The sequence below is a fragment of the Peromyscus californicus genome, unplaced genomic scaffold, assembly GCF_007827085.1.
Source record: "Peromyscus californicus insignis strain IS unplaced genomic scaffold, ASM782708v3 Scaffold_10__1_contigs__length_136768540, whole genome shotgun sequence".
Taxonomy (NCBI): Eukaryota; Metazoa; Chordata; class Mammalia; order Rodentia; family Cricetidae; genus Peromyscus; species Peromyscus californicus.
The window spans coordinates 5,175,568-5,190,988 of NW_026294391.1; the positions used below are offsets into that span (position 1 = coordinate 5,175,568).

At 36.9% G+C, this 15,421-nt stretch overlaps 1 protein-coding gene across 1 annotated transcript in view; it reads right to left on the reverse strand.

The window, feature by feature from the left end:
* LOC128109495 (amine oxidase [flavin-containing] A) overlaps positions 1-15,421 on the reverse strand; it is a 65,017-nt gene that overhangs the window by 20,112 nt on the left and 29,484 nt on the right. Inside the window, exons 4-5 of the mRNA XM_052736683.1 lie at positions 3,693-3,797; positions 2,917-3,008 (exon numbers count right to left, since the gene is read on the reverse strand). Coding sequence (XP_052592643.1) covers positions 2,917-3,008; positions 3,693-3,797 — 197 coding nt within the window. The remainder of the gene's footprint in view (positions 1-2,916; positions 3,009-3,692; positions 3,798-15,421) is intronic.

The window sequence follows — 15,421 nt, forward strand, 5'->3', positions numbered from 1 at the left end:
CTTCAATCTCAAGTAGGTCATCCCTACTTGATAAATACCAAACTTCCCTTTCTCTACTTGGGCCCTCAGGGTCCTAGTTTTTTCTTAGAAAATAACATTTCTCTATACCATCCTTCTTCCAGTTCCCTCACTTCCCTATCTTGTTTCCCCAAGTTTTCATGTTTCCTACTTTGTGCAAGCAGTAGTTTGTTCAAGGAAGATCACCTCTAGTAACCATATCCATCATTCTTTTCTTTCCCTGTCTGTACAGACTGTTCCTGAAAGCCTCATGCTAGGAAGTTACTATTATTGCCAAAAATAGCCTCCATATCCCCTATTCCCCTGTGAGTCAATCCTGAAAGACAACACAATATCACACTAACCCTTTCCCTGGATAGAAGCTCTGATCCTGTCTCATCATTAGGAAATACCCACCCTGAAACAAGGTCTACCCCTCAATCTTCCAGACTCTTTCAAGTAAATGATTCCTGAAAATTATCCTTACCCCATCTCCATTTCATCTTATACCTATCTGCTATTATGAGTCATTCCTGAAAGATATGCCCCTGTATCATTCAATGTTCTGTGTATATACCCAGCTCTAGAGTCACTCCTGTAACATATATCCTTATCTACTATTCCTTTTCTTCCCCAAGAACTCAGGAGTCATTCTTGGAATAACACATCTTGTCACATTGCCCACTAATCCCGCCTTCCCTGTTCTTGTGGGTCATTCCTAGGAAATGCCATCTACATCTAGTCTACATTTGCCCTTTCTGTCCCCAAATCTGAGCCTATGAGTCATTCCCAGAAGAAAATACATCACTCTTCTCCCTGCCTCCCTGTAAGCCTTCTTTGGCCATTCCTATAAGATACTATAACTTACACTATCTATCCTTCACCTTCTTTCTCTCTTTCTTTAGAAATCAAATAGGCAAATAAAAATAAAACAACAGAATTTAGAAGAAAAGAGCACAGCACACACATACAAGGCCACAAAAACACAAAATTGGACTATCATATCCAAGCAAAAAAACTAGTAAGACAGAAGAAAATGTCCAAACAAAGCAATATAAGACAAAAATTTAGAAAAAAACCATTTGTGTGTGTGTGTGTGTGTGTGTGTGTGTGTGTGTGTGTGTGTGTGTGTGTGTGTGTATGTGTTTGTCATCTACTGCTGGGCATGGGTCTACTCTTAAGTGTGGTTTATACAGCTGTGGGTTCATTCTTAACTGATATACAAGAGCTTCATTTGCTACACCAAGGAATGATTTTTTTCTATCCTTAGAACAACTAAGATTCCATTTGTTAGGTACTTTGTTAGCACTATGTAATTATGTGTTCAATGTTTATCTTGCCTGCTAGAAGATATACCTACATGAGAAGCTAAATACTAACAAATTCACCATTATATCTCAGTCGGTGTCTGTAAGAGTGCCTTCACATAGTAGGTCCAGGATAAATATGCTAACAAGTATGTAAATATTATATGTACCAATTCAAATATAGACAAAATAAATATAAGCATGTACCACACAGCATTTTGATCTATGAACGATGCATATATGATATTCCTTCCATAAGATTATACAGCCTACTAGTCATCTTAGTTCACATACACTCTGGAATATTTATCCATGAAATTGACTAATACCATATTTCTTAGAAGATATCCCTATCATTATAAATCATGATTATAATAGTAAACTGTAAGTTACCAAGCTAATAATAAATCCTAATTACAATAATTGAATGGTTTATATTTTCACTCATCTAGACTGGCTTCACATCTATAGCTATATGGAAATTATTTTTTAAAAATCAGTTTTACTTTCATTTTTGAATATAGGAAAGGGGCACATTTGTTGGGTATCCTTGGAAACCAAAACAGACGGTCAGATCCCCTGGTGCTGGCAATTGTAAGCTACCCAACAAGGGTGCTGTGATCTGAACTCAAGGTCTCTTGTTAAGTAACATCCAAGTACTCTCTACCATTGAGCCATCTTTCTAGCCTCTGGGATTGATTTTTTAAAAATATGTTTTGCCAGAGGCCATAAGAATATGCAACAGATGACAACTGATATTCCTAAGGTCAACCCACCAGATGAATAACTCTGATGGAGGAACCTCGTCAAGCAAGGCATACAGGGCCACAAACTATGAATACTGTCTGCTTCTATCTGTAATTTTCTCATGCGCTACTAGAATTCTTCCTTAAAGCTATGAGATTTTCCCACTGCTGTGTATATTTATCTGTGGATTGTCAGGAAGACGATTTCTTCTTAAGCTGTGTGATTTTGATAAATCAAAATAATACTAGGATATTTTTCATAGCTAGGCCTAGACAGAAACTGTGAGAAACTTAGAAATCTGTTGTATATCATTAGCTCAGGCTTACAAAAAAAAGCAACAGTATCTTCCCAGTTCTAGACAGCTACATACAATTAGCTGATTTAAAACCTCAGAGAAAATTCAAAGTTGACTAGTTGTCCCTGTAAATGAATCGCACAAGGACAGATTCCCAGATGTCTGGTTGTTGAACCAAAGTCAGGCATAAAGCAACTGGAGCCTTTAATCCCAGCACTCGGGAGGCAGAGCCAGGCGGATCTCTGTGAGTTTGAGGCCAGCCTGGGCTACCAAGTGAGTTCCAGGAAAAGGCGCAAAGGTACACAGAGAAACCCTGTCTCGAAAAACCAAAAAAAAAAACCAAAAAAAAAAAACAGTTACTCTTTTTTATTCAAGATATGACCCTTTTGTTCAAAAATATTCTACTCTATGTACTTAAAGTTTTTGATTCATTTTCTGCTCAAATCTACTAATAAGATTATTATATTTCTGAACTTTTCCCTATAAGTTGCTAAGAACAGCACTACTATTCAGATACCAAGGATCAGAGGGAAAGATTTTTAAAATAAGATTTTAAGCATTCAAATATACTTTGTCCAGCAGATTTTGTCAATGAGCTCTTTCATGGTCATCTTGTCCCATTCCTCAGCATGTTGTGCTTGCCATGGTGCATCAGTGGGGATCTGCAATGAAAGGTCATACACTCATGAGTGAAGGAAACTGCCACCACTGCTCTACTACTTTCTTCAGAGAAACCTTCATGTTAACCTCTAAAAACTTGTTTCTTGGTGTCTACAATTGGCTTGGAAGTGCATAGAGAGGTGAGATTAATCTGGAATTTATGCCTTAATACTATTGTCAAATAACAGTAATAATAGTGATTATAACTACAGCACATATAAATTTATTTGTAATTGGGATAATGATGGTCATTATAAATATCAATATTATTATTGGAAGATCACACCCATTTTTAGCCCCCAAATAAACTTGGATGTAGAAAGTCCTCCTCTCCTTTACTATTTAAAGTGGCATTGTAGATATATAACTTTAAGTAGATATTTGCCAGAAATGTCATATATATGCCCACAGGCATAGAAGTGAAGCCACATAGGCAGTAGTATAAGCAAGAGTGGTTTTGAATTCTGGTTCCCTTGCTGCATGGTTTTGAGTAAGTTATATAAACACTTGGCATTCATTTTCTCCATCTGTCAAGTGGAAATCCTTCCAGCTTTTACAGAGTTACTGATTACACTAGAAAGGGCATGCATCAATGCAAATCAGCAATGCCCCCTGCACCTTACAAGGATATTAATCAGTTTCATTCTTCAGCAATATGTTATGTGCAAACCAAACACACATTTTACCTCTTTTCCCATTTCATCCATTGTCCTCCACAGGTTGTTATAATCCAAATATGCCAAGGGATTCCACACAGGTGGAAATGCACCACGAAATGGGTAAGTTTTCCCCTGGAAGATAAAATAAAGGGAATTAATTTGAAATGGATAATACTTAAGTTACATGGCATCCTAAAGCCACAGGACCAGGTTGGCCTGTGATGCAGATCTGTAATCCCACAAGCTCAGGAAGTTGTGGTAGAAGATTCCAAGTTGCCAATCTGAGGAATTTAGTGAGCTTCTGTAAATAAGAAGAAAAAAGAGGGCTGGGGATTCAATGGTAGAGTGTTTATTTATCATATATAAGGCCTTGTGTTCCACCCCTAAGACTACAAAAAATAAGTAAATAAAGATAAAAACCAATTAATATAAATCATTTTCTTTGTGTGTGTGTGTGTGTGTGTGTGTGTGTGTGAGAGAGAGAGAGAGAGAGAGAGAGAGAGAGAGAGAGAGAGAGAGAGAGAGAGAGAAAGAGAGAGAGACAGACAGACAGACAGACAGACAGAGACAAAGAGGAGAGGGGGAGAGGGAGAGAGGGAGGGAAAGAGGAGAGACAAAGTATGGTATATGTGTCTACAGTGTGTGCCATCAGAATTGCCTGTGTGGATATACATGAAGGTCAGGTCAACTTTGGGTATCTTACGTGATTGCTCTCCACCTTATTTTCTTGAGACAGGGTCTGTTATTGAACTTGGAGATCACTAGTTTGACCAGACTGGTTGGTCACCAAGTCTCTAGGACTTGTCTGCTTCTGCACCCCTAGTCTGGAATCATATGCTTGGGGTCTGATTTCAGGTCCTCATGCTTGTACAAAAAACAAACACTGAGCCATCCTCCAACCACAACCTAAAATATTTTCAAAGCAACAGGATCCTCTACAGTATCAAAGACATTCCTTTTGATGTAAATATATTTTACCTATATAATCCTAATTTTAATAAGATTGCTAAAATTGCTCCCAAGGTTGTGTTAGCTATTTTACGTTTATAGGAAATTATAGCTTTGACTCGTTTTTACTTATTAGGACAAATAAATATATAAAGATAAAACTCATTTTAGTGTAAATATTGAAACTATAATATTCTCATCAAATCTCTCTGGAAATGTGATCCTATGTGAGTGACAGCATGAATAAAGGAAGACTATCTTTAGATACATAGAAGTCACATCTCAGATCTAGTTTTAAAGGTTTTCCCAGGATAAATGAAGACTGGCTAGACTACTATGTCTGATATAAAGAATCAGACTATTAGCAGTGTGGAACAACAGGCTTTTGCCAGTTTTGTTTTTCAATCCCATTTTTCTTTTCTAAATGTACTCTTGTTTCCTTTTGGCAAATTGCCACTCCTCTTTGTAGTTATTCTATAAGGAGCATGATGCCCACTGCCAGTAAAACAGGAATATGCTAGATTCCTCCCAACTCCTGATCTAGCCCAGCTATGAGCTTGTGATGTGACCTTGGCAAACCATACACTGTTAGAAGATTTGACCCTATAGTTAGTTCATCATAACCCAAGTACAGAAGAAAGTGGACTCTCTTCCCTGAGACAGCATGCCAAACAGATGGTTCCTGTTGTAAAGACCATGATTCTTGTCCCTAACTTGTCAGAGTTCCCCTGCTTTCTGTAGATTCTGAAGAATGATGTTCCAGCCTCATAAATTCCCTTTGTTACCTCTAATAACTTTGTGTAGCTTAGTACTAAGATTTCTAATGTCAAGATAGTTTGATATTTAGAAACCATTTATTTAACTTTATTGTGTGACACATGTTTATGCTAAGCAAAAATAAGGGTAAATAGAAAAAGAGAAAGAGTAGGTCATTTATGGGTACTATCTGCAAATTTAATTCATTTAGTGGTTTCTCAGGTTCTTCATCTGCAGATCCAATCAACTGCAGATAGAAAGCATTAAAAAACTATACTTAACATGCACAGACCTTTTCCTTGTTGTTATTCCTTCAACAAAAAAATTATAGCAATTATTTAGATAGAATTTACATATGCTAGATATTAGAAGCAATCTAGAGATGAATTAAACAGGAGAATGTAGATAGGATATACACAAATAACATTCCACTTTATTTAAGCACTTAGGCATCCTCAGATCTTGATTTTCACAGGAAGTGTTGAAACCAATCCTCTGCAAATACCAAGGGGCAATTATGGTTAAAAATAAAGGACTTCTCAAAATTCATAAAGCACAAGTCTTTTCTGCTAGTAGAATTTCTCATGAAAATTTGATTTTTATATTAATAAATATCTGTAGAAAGTCAACTGCATGCACTGCATAGTATCAAAAGTTGTGCCAGACTTTCAAAAAGTTCAAGAAAAAATCCTGACTATTAAGGCAGAGGCACAAGGCATGACTATATGTGCATACTCTCTCCACCCCCACAACTGAAAAAGAAAACATGGCATCCATTAAATGACAAAGAAGCAAATTTCCTTTCCACGAGCAAATTCAAATAACCTTGGTTGATTATGTGATCTGATTTCTTATCATAAATTGCTATGTTGAAATGCTACAATATAACTTTTTGGGACTCCCAATCCTTTATCACTGTCATGACTATCATCAAACATTTATTGAACTTTCTCCATGCCTGGCAGTGACTGAAACTCTTCATATGCGTTATCTCATGTAATGCTCACATCAGCTCTGTAGGGGCAAGGACTAATATTTCCATTTTATAAATAAGTAAACTAAAGCCTAGTGACAGCAGCTAGGAAATAGTATGAAGGTAATTTCCTCCCCCAAAGCCTTTCTTCATAAAATGTGTTTTCTTCACTCCTATATGGTTGATGGAACATGGAGATAGGTTTATTTTAGATGCATTTTTAACTTCCCCGATAAAATAAAGAGAATCCTCACATATGAAACTTAGAAATCTTCTCCATGCATCTTTTCTGTTTCTAAAGAGTAAAGTATAGAGAAAGAAACACCAAGGTTGTTATTACCAAGGAAATGTGGCCATCTTTGGGAAAGGCTAACACATTTTCTGAAAGAAATAGAACATTTTACACAAGACAAAAATAACTCTAGAGAGGAGAAAGGCTGGACTTACTTAATAGCTTGGGAAGCCTTCAGAACAGCTGATTCTTATTACAATTCTTCCTTAACTTGAAATCTTGAAAAAATTTGTATTTGCTCTATAAAATGACTTTTTACTCAAACAATAGTCATATACAAAACTGATCTCTGCTTTGAAAAAAAATTTTTTTGAGATAGGGTCTCACTATGTAGCTTTGGCTGGCCTAGATCTCAACATGTAGACCAGGAAAAAAAGTACTTTAAAAAATATTCTCATTAATCATTCAATAAAATATTATAAGTGTCATATTACTAATGAAATTCTCCTCATAGAACAATATCAACTTGAGTGTGGTTACATAAAGTCTTAAGGGTCCCTCAATCCAAGCCTTCATAAACACACAAAGACCCAGAAAAGGTCAAAGAACGGGGTGAAGGGAGAACATAGCCTGGCAATCTCCTTAGTAATGGAAGCCACAGATAGTCCAAAAGATGTGAACTTTTATCCTGCTGACAAAGGCACCAAGTAGTTTCCTCTCTATCAGTTTCTGGCTTTTCTGTTCTCATTTTCCAGAAAACATAAAACTGCTACAAAAGCACACAGATGCTTCAAGGAACTGGCAACTTTAAGGCAACAGCTTCCTCCTTTCTCACAAATACCTAAAAGGGATTATTTATCAATGGCTACTTCTAGATTGCACAACTGGAGACTACACTGATATGTGTGACACACTAGAAGAGAGCCTGGGAATGTCTCTTGACTAAGAGAAACATGCTCAGGCTCCCTCTGTGTCCTACAATGAGACTCCATAGTTTCTCAGCAAGGTGTTAGCAGTTTCTCAATCCGAACAAATTCTCTTCAAGAAATGCCTTCATGGCCTGAGAGTGAGCAGGGGCTCTAAAATACTACATCCAAATGACTATCACTTTTTTAAAGTAAAAGGAAATAAAGAACCTAGAGTAGCAATTGTTCATGTTATGCCTATATTCTAAAACCATACTATCGTTCCAAAATAGCCTTTAATCACTGAAGGACTGATACAACAGAAATGATTTATGCTGAGTAGAACACAATGTTCCTGAAATCATGCTCCCAAATATTTAAGTCCACTTGAGAAGCACAAGTTCAGTCTATCAATGTTCATAATAATAGGAGGTTATTAACAGGACATGACAGTTTATGCCTCTCATAAACCACAAGATATGCTGTTTATACTAAGCAAGTAGCACTTACTAACTGGCACACAGAAAAGTTTCTCTTCTTTACACTTTCATATTTTAGTTAAGCAAAAGGAAATGAGGACAATCACAGTATTTTAAGTAACTGGGGAGGCTGCCAAATAGCTTTCTTTAATCATCCAAAAAATAAATAGCTTCTTTATTAGCTTGGGAATATGCCTTTAAAACCCATATGAATTCCTTGGGACTTGCCTGTGCCACTGTTTTATAACAATGCCTGTAAGAGAAATCTTTCCTACAGTTCATAATGGAGGAAATTAAGGAATCATCTAAAAAGAAACCCATTAATTCAGATAGCATCATTACATTGTTTTAAAAGTTAACAAAATAATTTTCTTCTTGTTTCTGAATGCAATTAGCCAAGTTCTCCTCAAACATAAATAACTTCCATTTTACCTAGAAGAAGCTTTCACATTTTACATGGAAATAACTCTCTTTAAATTGCCATTCTCTTTCCACTTTCCCTTGCTGATTTTCTTTGTTTGGTATTGGGCATCACAACCAAAATCTCAGCACATTTATCTCATACTCTATTCACTGAGCCTCACCCTCACACCTGCATCTCTCTCTTATTAATTAGTCTCAAATGATGCTCGTTTCTTCATATCTCTTTATTTCCTATAATGTGACTTGTATCCCTCTCACCAGAATTCATAGAGTCCCCTTTCCCTTGAGCTCCTCATAGCCAGATCTGAAGCCATGAATTTTATCCATCCCATTAGCAAGTCACTATATCTCATGCACTCCAATGAATTGTATTGGTTTTTCCATATATCCATCTACTTTCCCAGGATTCTCTCCCCATTCTTTGATCCACAGAGTGTTCCAGGGTCCCATTCTCAACCTATTCCTTTTTCTCTATTTCCCTGGGCAACTTATCTACCTTCAGGTTTTGTTCTTATATTTATTTACACAGTGCCATAGTTTGCATTTTTTATGACTCTGTTCCCTCTGTTCAGGAGTATGATTGTGGTTTACATCTCACACAACTTCTGCATGTTTGCTCATGAACTGGTGTCTAACATATCCGCACCCTATCTAAAGATTTGCACAGCAATCAGTTAACACAGTTGATACCTGAGTTGAGTAGCCCAGACTCCAGAAAAAGAAAAATCACACTAAGGTATAAATGATGCACTCACATCAAGACTGAAGAGACTTAAATTAATGTTTAAGTGGTCCTCCCCAAGGGATTCTAGTTATATACAGAAATTTAAAACATCAAACTGAGGAACTTTGCTGAGCAGAGATATATAAACTGAATATCATAAGCTGTTCTGGGTTTCAGCTCTGTATTATTATTATTATTATTATTATTATTATTATTAGTAGTAGTAGTAGTAGTAGTAGTAGTATTTGTGTGTTGTGAAGGCTCACACATGCTACAGCATGAACATGGAGGTCAGAGGACAATCTTTTAGAAGTCAATCCCAGCAATCCAAATTCAGACTAGTACTATGCAGCAAGTGCTCTTAACAACTAAGCCATCTCTCCAGTCGCCACCAATCCCCTAAACTCTTTTTACTTGCAGTATTTCTGGATTTCCTCAGACTATTTCAGGGTGCTTATTTAAATGTGGAGTATAAGGATCCTATCATATCAGGCTGTAGAACCAGGGAATCTATATTTTTAATAAACAGTAGATCATCCTGATGCTCACCAATGTTTAGCCATTATTACATTTTAGGATTTATTAAAAAATCATCTCATTCATTATGCCTATTGTTATGGGTAATGACATTCTTTGAATGATAAAAAGTCAAAATTATAAATAATTTTTCTAACACATTCTGTTTTATTTTTATGTTCATTAAACTTCAAAAATAATAAAGCTGGATATTATAGCATATATCTGTAATCCCAGCTGTTGGAAAGTTTGAGGAGTAGGAGGATCACAAACTTGAAACCAGCAAAAGCCTTCCTGTCAAAACAACCCCAAACACTAAGGAAAGTGATCCTATCCTTTCTGTTAGAGTTGTTCATTTCCTATTCTTTTCTACTTTTCTTTTTTAGGGGGTGGGAAGGCACAATTTTTATAATATGACCCAAGCTAGCTTCAAATTTGTAATCTTCCTACCTCAATTACCTATCCACTATGATTAGAGGCCTGCATCACTATGCCTGCCTTCTTAATTTGTTTTAGAGAAGTACTCATTTTACTCTTCTTACATTCTTGATATACTTCAGATTCCATGTCTGATTTCTCTTGCTTTCATCGCTCCTAGATAACACTGTACCATTAGCAAGATGAATCATAAGGTAACATAATTTGGGTAGCCTTGGATGATTTTTATAAGTTATATGTCTTTGAAGATACTCAGTCATTTATAATATATATTGTTTTTACCATACTTGTAGAGAGGTATGTGTATGTGTGTATGTGTAGATACATACAGCGCTTAAACCCTGTTAGTGCCTAACAGACAGAATTAAGTTCATGTTTCTTAGTTCAGATTCCTGTCATCCCAACTACCACCCCATTAATCTCCATGTTAGCAAGAGATAGCAAGATCAAGCCTACAATGCCACTGAGCTGGATTCTCCTTTGAGAACTTATCAGGCATGCTCCTAGACCTGGGTATAGTAAAATATCCATTGATAACACGGCATCTCAGAGCTCCCTGATTCTTAAGCCCATGACATAGACAGAGAGAATTCCAACAGAGTTGCCAGGCAACAATTATATTTTAACAGTCTGTCACAATCTGATACACCTCCCCATGCTAAACCAACCACACCCATATATGAACTCAATCTATATCCTCATTTACTTTATCCAAAAGACAAAAGTTTCCCTCTGACTTGTAACTACTTTTACTTCTCCTACCCTACAACTACCTACTATGGCTGCAGTCTAGCACACATGTAAGTGAAGTTATACATATACATAAACAATGTGACCTGGAAAGATATGGTCTCAAGAATCCCACCTAGATACCTAGGTCATGAACTACTTGTGCATCCTCTGTTGAATGACAAGAACATGGCCCCTGGCCTTTGCCAGGCTCACTGCTATATTATACTGATTCATATATGTGGTTAACTTTCCAGATTATTCTCAATGCACACAAAAAAAGAGACTATGCTTCAAATGTGTTTGTGCCTGCTCTATTTACATTGCCTTGTGACTAGCAAAGTTCCAATAAATGTTTGTTTAAAAAAAAAGATGTAAAGTGGGAAATGAAATGTCTGCTTTTTACAGCCTAGCTTGTATCACATCTAGCTTTCCCAGAAAATGTCTGATCATTTTCAAGACAAACGAGTTTCTCTTTTTTGCCTCCCTCCCCTCCCCTGCACCCCCCCCAAAAAAAAACTTCTAGTGAAATATCAACTCAGCACTGACTTTTTGTTGTTTGTTTTTGAACTTTTGAGACAGGGTTTCTGTGTAGCCCTGTCTGACCTCAAACTCAAGGGATCCACCTGCCTCTACCTCTTGAGTTCTGGGAATAACCATGTGTGCCACCACCGTCCAGCTCAGCACTGCCTTTTAGTATCAGTTCTACATACAAACTTTTTCCAACATTACTTTCAAATTGACTAGAACTTACTATGTGAAAGATGATGAAGTGAACAGAGAAAAATAGAAGACTCAGCCTCTTTGGGAATGTAAATCTCTAAAATCATTTCACATGTTAGCATTTCTCACACTAATCTTACCAGATGCTATATGAAAATAGGCTCTAGGGTCATAAATCTAGAAGATCTTAGCTTATAGTGAAGTAATCTTTTTTACTGTCTGACTCTGTAGGACTTCTAATTTGCTAATGGGAATCTTGACTCTCTAATATAAGTTTAGAATATGGAGTATTTCCAAAATGGATCTGACTACCAAACTCCTGCAATGCATGATTTTAGATTGATATTCTTTAGAAAGTAAACACTCAGAAAATATTTCCCTAGATATTATTTTTTCACATTCTGGCTGGCACTGGCAGGAGACTGAGACAACACGAGAAAACTTTCTACCTGTAACCCATGAGAAGACAGTCTCATATGTAACCCTCTAGACAAGACGGTACATCATTCCATTACACTAAGTAGAACAGGTGAAATAAACTGAAACGGCCTGCATATCCAGCTAAAAGTAAAAGGGCATCATGTGCTCTGTGCAGAATCTCTGTCATGGGCATGTCCCCCTTTGTCACAAGACAGCAAAGTGAGAAAATATGGCATAGATCAAAAAGACCAAGGGCAGAGCAGAGTTTGCTAGCTAGACTGTTAGTTGAGTATGTCCATGTTGTATATTCCAGTGATGGGGCAAATGCAGGTCTGCTCCTGTACTGGAAGAAGCTATTTCACTACATTGCTCTAGGATCATGATGACGGAGATAATGATGGTGTGAAGTATGAAGAAGAGTGTGCCTGCAGCCATCAGACTAAATACAATCTTCCTACTATTTGAATATCAGAAAAGTATTTTTTAAAATTGCCACAGGTACTGAAGACTATCCCATTAGTAAATGCCCAAATAATTAATTAGAAACTGTTCCTATTTTTGTGCTCCAGGATCTCCTTTTATCACACTAGGCAGCAAGTACTGCCAAACTGATTCCCTCCTATTGTCTCTTAAGTCTGATTTTTTTTAGACATTTACCTCCTGGATATAGCTATGGAAAATAGGCCACAGAGTACTTTGACAAACACATAAAACTAAATCTCAGCTTGCGATTCACATGTGTATCATGTGAGTCTGACAAATTACAGGAAAGTTATGGGAATGGAAGAGTTTAGTAATCATTCCCTTTGAAAGTGTTAACATGAGAACAATCTTCCAAAATGAAAAATACTTATTTTCATAACCTTCAGGACAAAGCTATATACTATACTGAGTGGTAGTTAGTACTTGAGAATATTCATATGGTTCCATTGAGAATTTTCTTCTGATTGTATGAACCTCAAATGCAGAGCAAAAAATAAAAGGAAGTTCTATAGAAATAGTACTGGACTCCTCAATTCCTAGTTATTGACATTATTATCATTATTTGAATCTTTTAAACTTCAAATTCTATTTGGGAAGGATAATTATGATACATTATGAGGCTCTCACAATGTCTTTTCCTATTATTTCTATAAGACCTTGAACTAAAGTCATTCTTAAAACTTTTTTCTCATCTTAGTAGAAATAGTCACTAAAATGCTGAGATCCACTAAGTTGTCAAAAGGTATTCTTTTTGAAATTTGACCTAGAGGTGAAAAACGTTTCAAGTCTATATCTGAGACAGAGAATTACATTGCAGCACCAATCTTATCAGGTGGCAGAGTACTGGGTAATGACAGAAACACTTTCTGGTTAGACCAACATGAGACAACTGAACTTCACTTCTTCAGGAAGTGCCTAGAATGGAATGAGAATGGGATTCCTAAGACATGGGAATGTTTTTCAGGTTTCAGATGTTATAATGAAACTCTGCAAAAGTTTGAAAATATAGAATCAAATATTGAGTCGTTTGACTGCAGTTTGTTATATGTTTTGTAAGGTGGAAGTAGGAGTTACAGAGATGGAAACAGAAAGGAAGCAGGAAGCAAAGAAAAGGAAAGATTTTCTTTCTTTCATTTTTGCTTCTCTTCTTTAAAAAGTATTTAATGAGTTCTCTGAACATGTTTTGATCATATTTGGCCAACTCTTTTCCTATCCATCTCCCTTCACTACCTGTCCAACTTTTGTCCATTAAAAAAAGACTAATTTGTGCTGCTCAAATATTCTTGGATGTATAACCTTCCACTGGAGCATGGTTGACTTATCAGGGGCTACACAGAAGTTGGACATGAAGTCACATGCCTAGTTGAGGAACTATTAGCACTCGATAGCTCTATTAAGGGAAGGAGAGTCAGTTTTCTCTAAGAAAGAGGATATCTTAATCTCAGATGGTATCATAGAGACGGATGCAATTTCTCTGGAGAAAGCTGCTTATTTAATGTTTCATTCCATTCAGAAAGTCATTCTGACTATTAACCCAAATACCAATGCTACAACTGAGAAGGTGATTGCAGATCTACAACTTGAATGTAAGAGAAATCATTCATATCTAACTGTGGGAGCCCACAACTGACTCAGTTTCCCAGTTTGAATCTGAAGTCTATTCAGAGTCAATAGAGTTCATACTTGTTTGCTCCAAGTCTGTGAGAAAGTCCTGATTAGCCCACTGAGTCTCCTTGAAGGGCTGTGAGAAAGTCCTGATTAGCCCAAAGAGTCTCCTTGAAGGGCTGTGAGAAAGTCCTGATTAGCCCACAAGAAGGAATACACTACCTAGCTAGATGCAGGCTGCTGATGCCAGCCAGAGGTATATTGAGATAGAAAATGAAACTCCCTGCTTCTTGACGTAAGGCAGGATAGATAGTGGTTGAATGCCTGTGCTGTGCATTGTTCTACCTCTGCCCTTCAAAACTGTATATAAGCTGGCTGTGAAATAAACTCGGGGCCGTCCAGCATTGACCGGCAGACCTCTCGACTCTTTTCTGTCTTCTTCATTGTCTCTTCAATCCGTAGCCTCTACCCAGCTACCCAGCTGACTGTCGGCAGGCTCTGACATCTAACCACTCCTAGGCAGCAGGGCAATTCTCGTACTTTTCAATGAATGGTTAGAGATAATTCCTATAGTGAATTATCATTGATTAAAAATGACAGAAAAGCCAGGAATGGTGGTGAATCTCTGTAATCTCAATACTTTGGAGATTGAGGCAAGATAGTGAGAACTTGTCTCAAAAGAAACAAACAAGCAAACTAGAGTGGAAGGGATAGAAGGAGGAAAAGGAAAAAGAAGAGAAGGAGGATGCAAAGATTAAAAGGGCTCTGTGTGGCAAAAATGTAGGTCAGTGATAGTACCAGGCCCTGTGTTTCATTGCCAGTACCATGAGAAAGGGGGTTCTATGCATAGTTAGTGGAGATTGTTGTACAACAGTGTGAAAGCACTTAATGGCATTGAATTATATAACTGAAATGGTGAGTAATGAGAGAGAAAAAACCTACTAACCTCTCTTTGCTATGTTATGAGTTGCCACTTTGACTGAATAGAATGTTTCTATTGTAGAAATCACATCTGTGTGGTATCCAGAATATATAGAACATAGACAGGAGCTTCTGAGAGGAAATGGATAGTGGCCTTTGCATTCAGTGCTATGAGAAAACCCAATGTCACATATGCTAGGCAAAAGATTTACCCTTGAGGTACCCTTACTCTTAGCCTTTGTGTAAAGCTTTAAACTTATACTTCTGTCATTTAGATCTCTGGTGATACACAAGCAGCAAATTAAGTCCTTTGAAAATCTGTCTGTTCTCTCTCTCTCTCTCTCTCTCTCTCTCTCTCTCTCTCTCTCTCTCTCTCTCTCTCTGTGTGTGTGTGTGTGTGTGTGTGTGTGTGTATGTTTAAGTTACTCAGAAATATTTATAAGCTACCTGCATGCATATTTATACTGTATATTTGATATAT